This window comes from Myotis yumanensis, unplaced genomic scaffold (assembly GCF_028538775.1).
Source record: "Myotis yumanensis isolate MYYU_CA2020_CCGP unplaced genomic scaffold, mMyoYum1.0.hap1 SCAF_15, whole genome shotgun sequence".
Classification (NCBI taxonomy): Eukaryota; Metazoa; Chordata; class Mammalia; order Chiroptera; family Vespertilionidae; genus Myotis; species Myotis yumanensis.
This window is the reverse complement of record NW_027223766.1, coordinates 40,063,769-40,076,002: the sequence shown is the minus strand read 5'-3', so window position 1 is coordinate 40,076,002 and position 12,234 is coordinate 40,063,769. Positions and strand designations below refer to the sequence as shown.

Here is a 12,234-nt window from a genome sequence, read left to right as displayed (position 1 = left end):
TAAAGGAGAAATTACTTTGTAATCATAAAATGATGACTCTAGTAGGAAATTCATTATAATAATTTACAATGAGGATTATTTTAAGCTTCAGTGTGTGGCAAATTAAGTTTTTGTTTCCTTTACTTTTTGGTGCAAAAATATTTTACCATCTACTTAATGGTTAATCTAATTTTAAAATATAAAGAACATACAATTTTCAGAATTGTTTAATTTATAAATGTAACACGAGATTTTCTATCATGAATTATCAGACTTGAAGCAGAATGAATCATAACTTCATAATGATTATAAAAGTGCTGCTTAAGTGAGTCCTTTAAAATTATTGGTATATGTGTTTTTAGTATACCAGGTGGGAAGAATGGAATGATGATAATGACATGCTCCTTTGTAAATGAGTCATTCAGTATCATTTATATGAGTGGTTTTAATGACTAATATTTAAATTGTGCATTGAGAGATAAAATAATGATTAGAGTAGTTTTTTTAAAATATTGTAGGCAGTTCCTTTCCTTTTTTAAAATTTCAAGTCACTGTGTTTACCCCAAATCTCTAGCTAGTGCAACATGCAGTCATTCCCCCTGCATCAAAGGCAAGCATATCGTATGGATTTTCTTTTAGAAATTCTTTTCTCAGAGAATTGCTACATCCTGGTATATTGGGAAAAAATGGGGCAGTCTTCGGAAGAGGGTGGCGTTAGTTGAGGAAATTAGGAGAAGCAGGTCTAGTTCCTGCCATGGTATTGTGTGACTTTTGTTTGATGTGTCACGTCATGTCTTAGTGGCTTCTGTGTTAAAATCTGTAAAATGAAGGCATTAATCTAACAATTTATATGTGTTTTTTTTTTTAGTTTAACATTTTATGATTTTAAAATTAATACTTGTTTACTCATGAATTCTTGAAGTCCCTGAAAAGTACATTGATATAGCCAAATAATGTACCACTTGAACAATTTTTAAGAAGAAATTGAGAAGCTTCATTAAGTCTCTGCTGTTACTATGTCTAGCATATTGTGTGTTAAGTTTTGGTTTTTAACTGTTCCCACATTTATATAACATGGGAGTGTTGAGGACACCACTGTTTTAGGAAACTATAGGAATTTGAGGAATAGGTAAAGTTAGGAAAATTCAGAATTATATAATTTACAGGACTATTATTAAGTAAAAGGTTTCATCAGGCGGACCCTTAATTTTAAGCCTTTCAACTGAGTAAGCTAGAATGTGTGAGATGATTAGAAAATAGCTGTAGATTTTAAAAGGAAGAGAGAATTGTTTCCTCTCATTGATGTGCAGAATAATGTAGTGACTCTGAGTCCAACCCACAGAATCTTAGGAAACTTTATACCTCCTAGTGAGTATTAGTATTGTGGAAGGAGGCAAAAGAATGGATGAAACTGAGCATAAAGGGATACATTTTCACCTTGCAAGTTTGTGCTGGAGCCACATCAGCACAAGTTCTGAAGTGAGTTTAAGTTTGAATCCCATCTTCAGCATTTACTAGTTGTGTGACTTGTCCAAGATGCTTAATCTCGGCCTCAGTTTCTGCATCTGTAAATAGCAATAATAGCAGTGCCTATCTCACAGCTTATTGGTGAAGATGAAATTAATTAATTTTATGTGAAACACTTAGATGTATACTTGGCACATAGCGAGTGCTACAGAAGTGTTTTGCAATAATTTTTATGGCATTAGATTTCTTTTTACTTACTGTATATGTCTGGTATCATGTAAGATGCTATCACATATATTTTCTTATTTAATTAATCACACTTGTATATTGGGTTAGTGTATTCCTTATTGCATACATAAACTGTGTCTGCCATAATGAATATGTATGTAAATTGAAGCAATATTAATCTTTGAATTGAACATTTATTTTTTTCACACAGAGACTAAATGTAATGTTGGAGGAAATATCCAGATGATTCAGGTTGAAATTCACTTTTAAAGAAAGTACCGTTAAAATTCAAATGACCCATATGTTTCAAATAAAAATATTCCTCCACACTAGGTTATTATTTGTATTTCCATGAGATTTTAATCAGTCTTTGTCTTAAGGTCCTTGGTACTATTTTATATTTATACATTACCTTTCATTTTCAAGCAACTCAATTCCACTTTGGTTATTAGTAAGTTTAATACCACTCTTGCAAATACAATGAAACTTCTGACAATTGTATTACTGAAAACTGATTAGAAGACATATCCATCCTTTTGTTGTGAATTTCTTTTCTTCTGAAGGTTTGCCAGTTCAAGGAGCAGGGTCATCATCCTCATTCTTCCCTTTTCCTTTAATAATTTCCTTGAGAGATTTTGTTCACTCTTAGGGCTTCAAATACTACATATGGGCTGATAATTTACAGATACTGTTTTACTAGCTGGATTATTTTTGAGCCTCCAGATCAACCTATATAGCTGCCTACCAAAAATCTCTGCTAACAGACACCTCAATTTCATTCTCCCCAAGGCATTGTCCTCTCCTCCTCCCAGTTACCTAAGCCAGGTTCTGGAAGTACTTCTCCACTTCTTCCTCTTCTCAGTCAACTCTTAAGGAGCCTTACTTCTCAGTATCTTCTGATCACTTCTCTCCATTCCTCTTGCTCTTAACATATAGTTCATACCACTCTGATATTTGTCTCTTACCCCAAATATTGTAACAATTCCTAGTTGTTCTCTCTGCTTCCAGCCTCGTCTCCTTCCAATTAGTTTGCACATTGTAGCATAGTGAACAGTCAGTAAATGGTAGCTAACCAGCCTTATTTATAAATCATATTGTAGATTTTATGCTTATTTTTCTATTGAAAGATGATAAAGGTTGTGATGGCAGTATTATTTCATGTATATATTATAGTTAAGTTTTTCATGTATATGTTATAGCTAAAATTAAACTAGTTTTATTCTGTTAAAAGGAATTAACTATTAGCAAATTTATTAGTTATACCTTCAGTTTAAAAAAAATTCTGCCATGTGAGTTATTTTTATCAAAGTGGTATGCTTCTGAGATTTTGTCAGTATAAATATATAGTTAATAAAGATTTTAGTTCCAACGTATCATTTATAATCTAGTTATTCCAGCTATATATTCCAAACATGCCAGTGTTCTTTGTGCTTTTGTGCTTTTTACATATGCCATATTCTTTGCATAAAATGTTCTCCCTCACTGGTCTTGGTAACATTCTCTTCGTTCTTCTTTTTATTTTCTATTTAAATATTTACTTTCTTATGTACTTATTTATTTAATTTAGATCGAGGGAAGAAGGGAGGGAGGGAGTTGTTGGTCCACTCATTCATTCATTCATTGGTTGCGTCTTGTAAGTGTCCTCACCTGAGATCGAACCCACAGGCTTGGTGCATCTGGACGACACTTTAGCCAATGGAGCTACTCGGCCAGGGCCTACTTATATCTTAGAAACTTTCTCTTCATCCTTTCCCCAAGTTCTGGTATATCCTCTTTTTTTTTTTTTTTTTTTTATATATATTTTATTGATTTTTTACAGAGAGGAAGGGAGAGAGATAGAGAGTTAGAAACATCGATCAGCTGCCTCCTGCACATCCCCCACTGGGGATGTGCCCGCAACCCAGGTACATGCCCTTGACCGGAATCGAACCCGGGACCCCTCAGTCCGCAGGCCGACGCTCTATTCACTGAGCCAAACCGGTTTTGGCTATATCCTCTTTTATCTGGGTCTCTATAATGCTTTGTTATTTCCTTGCTTTCCGAATATCTCTTTGTTCTGCAATGATTATTTCTAATTGCATTTAATTCCTTGAGGGCAGAAACCATCCTACTCATTTTTTACACCTGAGATTTCTAATGTAGAGCCTGATCCATATACAATAGATGCTCTGAAAATGATTTTTGTTGGACTAAATTGTTGTCAATAGATTGATGTCCTTGACTGTGTATAATAGTTAGTATATAATCTTTAGGTCTAACATTTGTAACAAAGCAGCCAAGAACACAATAATGTAAAGAATGCAGTCCTATCTCTTCTATGCAATGTCCTATAGAAGATATAGAGATATATGCCAGACACTGTGTTGAGGGTTTTTCATGCTATTTTATTTAATTCTCATAAACCCTATAGAGTTTTGCATATATGGAAGTACAGGCTTAGAGAGCTTAACGAAATTGCACAAGATATACAGCTAGGTGTGTTGTTTAAAAGGTGGAATTTTAAGATAGGCCTTTTTAATTGCCAAGTTTTTCCTCTTAGTCACAAGTATTATACTGCCACCCATATTGTAGAGAAAGAGAACCACAAAACAGATGATTTTGACTTTTAACTTATGTTTTTGTGATATATCAGGTCATTATTATTACTTTTATCATCACTTTTACTGTAGTATTGTTATATTTAAACTAGAGGCCCAATGCATGAAATTCGAGCAAGAGGCTCGGCCCTCGCAGCCCCAGCTGCCTCCGCCCTCGCAGCCCTGGCTTCATCTGGAAGGTCGTTCTGCTCTTTGGCCATCTGGCTGTCCGGTCTAATTAGCATATTATGCTTTTATTATTATAGATAATAAAGGGAAATACAATAATTGAGTTTAATTTTATTATATCTAAAATGTTCTTTTGACCAAATCCTGTTTCTTATTATTTTATTTTCCACATTTATAATATTTATTTCTTCATTTATAATTTTGGGAAACTATGACTCAAAATTATCAATTTTAATCAGTAATATATTATCTTTAATGACTTTATATTTTCGTTCTTTTTGTTATAAAGCTAGGAGACTCCTAAATTAATGGGACAGAGATGACTTTTAGAAACATTATGCATAATTTGCACAAAAATACCCTTTGTCTACTACTTTTGCTAATATGTGACGAAATTAAAGGTAAACAGTGATGCAGTGTTACATGGTTTTGTACATAAAGTCTTTTACCTTAACATGTTTTAGTTTCTCTTTGAGTTAATTGAATATTTAATTAGGATTTCATTTGTGGAAAGAGCATTCTCCTTTTTCAGATGTTTGGGTATTTAATTGCTTTTATAGAAATTATTCTCATTTATATGTCTTAATACATTCTAGTATATAGTGTGCTTTTAAGTTTTTTCTCTTAAAAAGTTTAGATTTTAGTAAACATTTAATTAGACTTTTTTAGAATTTTTATTTCACTAACAAACTTTAAAAAACTCTTATTTGTTTTAAGAATGGAATTAATTATTTCTTTTTGTTTTGTCTTTTCTGTCCTTTCTAACTTGCTTTCGTGGATATTCACACCAGGAGGACAAAGTGGTTAGAGTCTTTTTTCTGTCTAATATTATTTTTTTCTTACTGTTGTTATTGCTAATTTTAATTTTATAGCTATATTTAATTTATATACTTTTAAGTTGTAGTGCATGATAATCACTATACAATAAGATATTTTAAGCATGCTAGCTAATTTTACTGAAAAACATTTTATTCTGTTACAGATAAAAAATGGATTATTTGATTCTTAAAGAGGCCTGCTTCTTTAGAATTTAGTATTTTAGAGATCTTATAGCACTTTTCATTGTGTTAAGAATTCTTTTAATCTTATATTTTCCTAAAGTCATCATTGTACTGGTCAGAGTTTTTAAAAGAAGCTAGTATAAAAATTCACTATTTGTAATAATGAATGAGTCACAATAACATTGAAGATGGATTTTTCTGAAGTATCTATATACAGTTGAGTATAAGCATTTAATATATTTTTCTTTTTCTTAATGTGTTATAGAAATTGGTAAGATGTCTATCGTACATCCTCATATTAAGTATTAGACAATTATAATATTAAAATACTTAGATTTAGAGGACTCCAGCCTAGGTTTTAAAATTCCGCCCATATTTGTCCTTAGAGGTCTGATTTGGATTTGCTCTAGGGACTGGTGACTTCCCGCAAACACAGATAAAATCTTTCTATTCTGATTCTTAAAAAAAAAGTTCAGCTTTTTCTCCTTTACATTTTTATAGATCTCCTTGGTGTGTGTTACAGTATTTTATAATAAACGTGAGATATTGATTACAGCAGTGAGTAGGAGGTCTGCAGACGGTTCTGAGAAAAAAATTGCAGGGGTTATTCTTTTCTTTTTAAAAAAAATTCTGATTCTTTCTGATGAGTCAAACTAAACTTGAGGTCTAAAAGTTTTGCCAAATTCAAATTGGCATAACACCCAAAGAGGACACCATTTAGCTGAGGTCTTCTGAACAGTGACTCCTTTTTTCTTTTTTTCTTTTTTTTTTTTTAATATCAATTGGAGCTTTTTTATTCTCCTCAGTCTTCAGTTACTAGTTTGAGGATAATGTAGGTGGTGGCAAATATTGATGTGGTTTTAGAATGAAGTCGCTGAGCAAAAGATCTTCGGGATTGCTTGGTTAGTTTTCTTTGTTAGAATTCCTACAGGTGAAAAAAATCAATCAGAATTTTGAGGCAGTTTTGAAGGTTAATTGCTGTAGACATGTCCTAGACTGTGCATCCTCCTCAATCAAGGGCAGATGCTCTAGAGCAGCGGTCACCAACCTTTCGGACCTCACGGACCACCAGTTGGCGACCGCTGCTCTAGAGCACCTACCAACCTTCTGCTGGCCAACCTTGCTAGCTAACTCTAAAGTAGTGCCATTCATGTAATTCAAAGCCTTTTTTTTTTTTCAGTCTACTTATATTTATTTCTCTTTTTTTTCCTATAGCTATTTCTGTGTCTGTAGTTTTTATAATGAATTCTGACACCTATCCCAGATACTAGGTACTTAATAATAATTCGGCTATGATTTTCATTTACTGACAAGATTTTGTAATGTAACAGTCTATATTTTATACCAAGGATTGACTAACATGAAATGATGCTAATTTTATGTGGATTTGGAACGTTGTAAATAAAATTCCATAGGTCTTTTTATGACACTCTTTATGCAGTACTGTTCAATAGAACTTTCCATAGTGATGAAAATGTTTTATGTCTTGCCCTAGTCGGTTTGGCTCAGTGGATAGAGCGTCAGCCTGCGGACTGAAGGATCCCAGGTTTGATTCTGGTCAAGAGCACATGCCCAGGTTTTGGGCTTGATCCTGGGGGTGGGGGTGGGGGGTGGAGGGCAGAGGGGGAAGTGTGCAGGAGGCAGCAGATCATTGATTCTCTCTCATCATTGATGTTTCTATCCCTCCCTCTCCCTTCCTCTCTGAAATCAATAAAAATATATTTAAAAAGATGTTTTATATCTTCACCATCTAATACAGTAGGCTCCAGTCTCATGAAGCTATTGAGCACTTGAAATGTGTGGCTAGTGTGGAGAGGAATCGAATTTTTAATTTTATTTAATTTTAATTAATTTAAATTTAAATAGCCCGCTGTGGCTATTGGCAAATGAAACCCCAAGCCTGGATAACAAACATTCTATCTATGACTATTCAACTCCTAAGGCAACACCCTGCCCTTATATTAGCAGAATGATGTGCATACTAGGAGTGGAGATGAAAGCTATACAGAATGCAAGAAAGATACATCTGCCAATGTCATTGTCTTATATAGCCAGGGAGGATAATGGCCCAGGGACATCTTTCCAAAGGGCAGAATCGGGGAATATGAATGACAACAACCAGGACACTCACACCTTCTATTATAGCTGAATCTGAGACTGACAGGATAGCCAAGGAAATGACGCCATTGTTCATGTAGGGGTTACTGTGTGCCATGGACTGTTGCCCACTATATACGTCTCCTTCCTGTTTCTGAACGAGAGTTTTTGTTGCAGTTCCCTCTTGTTTCTCCATATTTGTTTTGGGTGTGTTAGGAACAGATAATTTGTCTTTCAGTACATTGGATCACAAAGATACACACTCAACCATGATGGAAGGATTTGCTCTACCTCTGAGGTCCTGGATTCAGAGCTAGATTCTATAACTAGACTAGAAGCTTGGTGCACGAATTTGTGCACAGGTGGAGTCCCTTGGCCTGGCTGGCAATAGGGGCAGATCATGGCCGGCCAGCTGAGGGGAGGGACCACAGGAGGTTGGCCAGCCAGCGGGAGGTTGGCTGTGGGAGCGCACTGACCACCAGGGGGCAGCTCCTGCGTTGAGTGTCTGCCCCCTGGTGGTCAGTGCGCATTATAGCTACCCGCTGGTTGTCTGGTGGTAACGGTTGCTTAGGCTTTCATATATATATATAGATGAGACTTTGGAATTATCTCCCTTTGGGAAGGGGTGACTGTGTTACATGTAAAATATATGTACAGAATGTTGAGTAGTTGAATGAGGAAACTGTTCTAGATCCTGCTGAATGGCTGTCTTAACAGACATTTTCTACTTCTCATAATTTCCAATAGAGGGACTTGAAAAATGTGAAATTTTTAGCTTTCTTTGCAATTGGAAATGGCTTTGTGACAGAGTTCTAGCAAATGAGAGATGGAGGAAATTCATAAGGGCTTCTCGGAAGTTATGATAAAAAAGAAAGATGTAGCTGGAACTACCTTTTTTTAAAAAAATGATTTTTTTTATTGATTTTTAGAGAGAGAGGGAGAGTGGGAGAGAGAAACATCTATGTGAGAGTGAAACCTCGATCGCCTGCCTCCTGCATGTACCCCACTGGGGATCAAGCCAGCAACCTGGGTATGTGCCCTGACTGGGAATTGAACTGGCAACCTTTCAGTTCATGGGACGTTGCCCAGCCAACTGAGCCGCACCGTCCAGGGCTGGAACTACCTTTTAATGCAAAAGCGTTGTCTTGAGCTTCAGAGGCCATTTGTGAAGATGAGGGAAAAGCCAGGAGTATTTGAGTCATTAGTCATGACATTGTTGAGCCACTGATCCAACACCATGCAACACCTTTCCCCAATGTGAGAAGAATACCCAACCCAATCCGTTTCTGCCATTAGTAGTCAGACTTTCCGTTACTTATAGTCAAAAGCATGCTTAATGGAAACATTGGTGGATTTGCAGTGCGCGCCAGGGAAACCAGACAAACATCTAGAGTCGTTCTTTGCAAATACAGAAGTGGAGTAGGTCATTTTGTTGATACTAGCTGTCTGCCTTTGCCTGTATATGATGTTTGAAGTATTAGGGTCAATTAACACATCTGCTCACATATTACACATAAATTAACGCCGGTTGCAAACAGTAGATTAATATGGGTATGTTGGAGTTTTTAGGATGCGTGGAACAAATAAGTAAACTAACCTTCCATGCCAAATTATTTGCCATAGGTTAGAACATGTAGCTGGCTGTTTATCTTTTAGTAAATACTGACTTACTCTGTCTAGTGAGAGCATAATGAAATTACAGTTTTGGGAACAAAATGACATCTCACTGTCTAGAGACAATATTATCTGTTTATAAAAGGACCACTTTAACGAGGATCTTAAATTATTCCTTTTTCTCTTTTTACAACAATTATTAGTTCTCTTACCCAGCATCTCTTGAGACAATAATAGATAAAAATTTCACTCATTGTTGGCAGGTTATTAACCTTTATTGTAAAAAAAAAAAAATGTTACTAATGGTAATGCTAGTGAAGTAAAAGGTGTGGAAGGATGATGAATGTCCTGCAGGATTTCTCACGTTTTAGAAGCATAAAGGCTACCTGTTGGGTTGCAGCTGCAGCGATGATATTCAGAGCAAGGCGCTCTTTGTTTCCACTGCAGTCTGGTGCTTTTTCTGATTTAAGCACATTATCCAGTTTCCATATCCTGTGCCTATGTTCCTGCCCATTGCTATTCTCATATAGTGTTGCAATTTAGCATATACTTAAAAGAGCTTTTTTGATATAGTATCTTTGGTTGTTCCATTTCATCTAGGCAGTAGCTGCATTTTTGTAAATACTGTCTAAACAACAGTAGAGTATTTGCTTTTGCATTTTTATTTAATCACATAATAACATGTATATGGCCTTAATAAAATTGTCCTAGAAACTGAATGTAACAGCTCTGTCAGGGCCAACTCCTATAATAAAATCACAAGTTTAACTACTTCTACTATTCTGTTTCTTTTATTGTAATTGAATGAAATAGACATTCTTTGATATTACTAAATTTTCCCTGCCCTCAACCCAACATGAGCAGGTGAAATAATAAAAAAACATAAAGTGAGTTAATTATTTTAATATATATATATTTTTAATATATTTTATTGATTTTTCACAGAGAAGAAGGGAGAGGGATAGAGAGCCAGAAACATCGACGAGAGAGATTGATCAGCTGCCTCCTGCACGCCCCCGAGTGGGGATGTGCCCGCAAAGAAAGTACATGCCCTTGACCGGAATCCAACCCGGGACCCCTGAGTCCGCAGGCCAAACCTCAGTGGCTCCATCCACTGAGCCAAACCGGTTCGGCATTATTTTAATATTTTTAATAACAGCATCATAAAACCAAAATTGAAGTGGGAAGATTTTAAATCTGTTACTTTGATTTAAGCTTCAATATTATTAAAACATTTTAAACTTGTTAAAGTCTCGCATATCAAATGAACCTAGATAAAACTGGCTGCATCTGGCCAGGCGATGCTTCCTCTCTTAACATCGGTTTCCCAATTTTGGTCCAATCATTTGGTATTATGAGAAATTAGAAATTAAGACGAACTGGTTAGTTAGAGAGTGTAACAATCATGTCTTTATTATGGATTCCTCACTCCTCTGTGCATTCCAAAGGTTTTCTTTATCTGTGTCTCAGGGACTGATTGTCTCCAGTAACAAAATACAAAACTTTCCTTAAGCCTCCTGGCTCAGAGTCTATTTCTTTATATAACAGACGAGGTCTTTAAGTGCCATAATCATATACCTTAGGGTCTGTCCCTTTTTTAATGTTTTTTTTTTTTTAAAATTAAATCTTTATTGTTGAAAGCATTACCTATGACCCCCTTTTCCTCCCACTGATGCCTTCTATGAGGGATGTTCTATTTTATCGGATGGTGGAACAGATTAAAATGTGCATAGACGATAAAGGCGTGCGCCTGTCTGGAACCCTGCAGTGCTTTATTGCAACGGACTCCCTGGGTCCAGGTTGTCTAAGAGCCTCTCTGAGTGTAATTAACCTGGTAGCTGACCAAATTGGATTTCTAAGAATAGCGCTAGGTTAGCTCTAGCCACAGCCAGAGTAACTGACCTGGGCTTTCAGTGAATAGGTAGTGATTCCTCAGGGACGTGTGTCTGCTGGGCAGGATGTGCACGGGGAGCTGGCCTTTGTGTGGAATTTATTTTTAGGTTTATCATGAGAGAATTTGCTGAGCCGTACGTGTGCCTTTTTAAAAAGCCTGCACATTGTGCTTCTTGGGATTGGGGGTATGCTTATTTAGGTGTGGATGGTACCAAGTGAGGCTAATTTTAACTTAACAGCATCATATTAGAATGCATTGTGATGTCGAAAAATTAGAGACACGAATAATCAAAAGTTAGCGTTCACTAGGAACGCACTGAAAGTAGCCTATGTAATTATCTTGGGTATTTCTTAGTAGTGGAATTGCTGGGTTATATAGTAATTCTATGTTTAAGTTTTTGAAGAACTGTCAAAGTTTTCCACAGTGATTGTACCATGTTATATATCAATCATCAGTGTATAAGTGTTACAGTATCTCACATCCTTGCTAACACTTGTTATTTTCCTTAAAAAAAAAAAAAAAAAATTACATCCATTCCGGTGGGTGTGAAGTTCTTTTGGGTTCAGTTGTTGCTACCACTGTCCAGCACAGCTATGGCTGAAACCAGATGTAAGCCAAGGAGATTTGACACTGAGTACCAAAATCATCTGCCACATGAGGTTTAAGACAGAGTTCAAATGAAAAATTTTATGTCCCTAGGTTATAAAAGACCAAGGTTTGAATTCTGACTACATTGCTTTACAGCTGAAGACCTTGTCTATGTGACTTAACCTCTGTCACCAGTTTCTTCCTTTATAAATGGAGAGGAATTTAGTGTGGATTAAATGAGATAATAAATACATAAGAATTAGAAGCGTGCCTGTAACAGGAGGAACTAAAAAATGCTATTTATTGTTGTTGTTAGTAGCAGTGGTAGTAGCAACATATTTATCACCTCTAAAACAGAAAAAAAAAATGTGGGTCCCTCACCCCCGTAAAAGACCTAGTAAGATTCTAAAATCAATTAGCATACATCACAAGTAGAACCTTTATTGAACCAGTTTGGAAACCTCTGAGATACGCTATCTATATTTTACTTTCATTTAAATCTTTAAGAAATTTTAGTGTATATAAAACAAATTTAAAATAATTTATTTCAGCATTTTGAATTTTAAGTAAATATTTTTATCAGAAAAGTATATTTTATAAT

At 35.5% G+C, this 12,234-nt stretch overlaps 1 protein-coding gene across 1 annotated transcript in view; it reads left to right on the top strand.

Annotated features, from left to right (window-relative positions):
* Positions 1–12,234, top strand: part of RIMS2 (regulating synaptic membrane exocytosis 2) — a 353,913-nt gene that overhangs the window by 61,156 nt on the left and 280,523 nt on the right. The window contains 1 exon segment of the mRNA XM_070392355.1: positions 5,231–5,242. Coding sequence (XP_070248456.1) covers positions 5,231–5,242 — 12 coding nt within the window.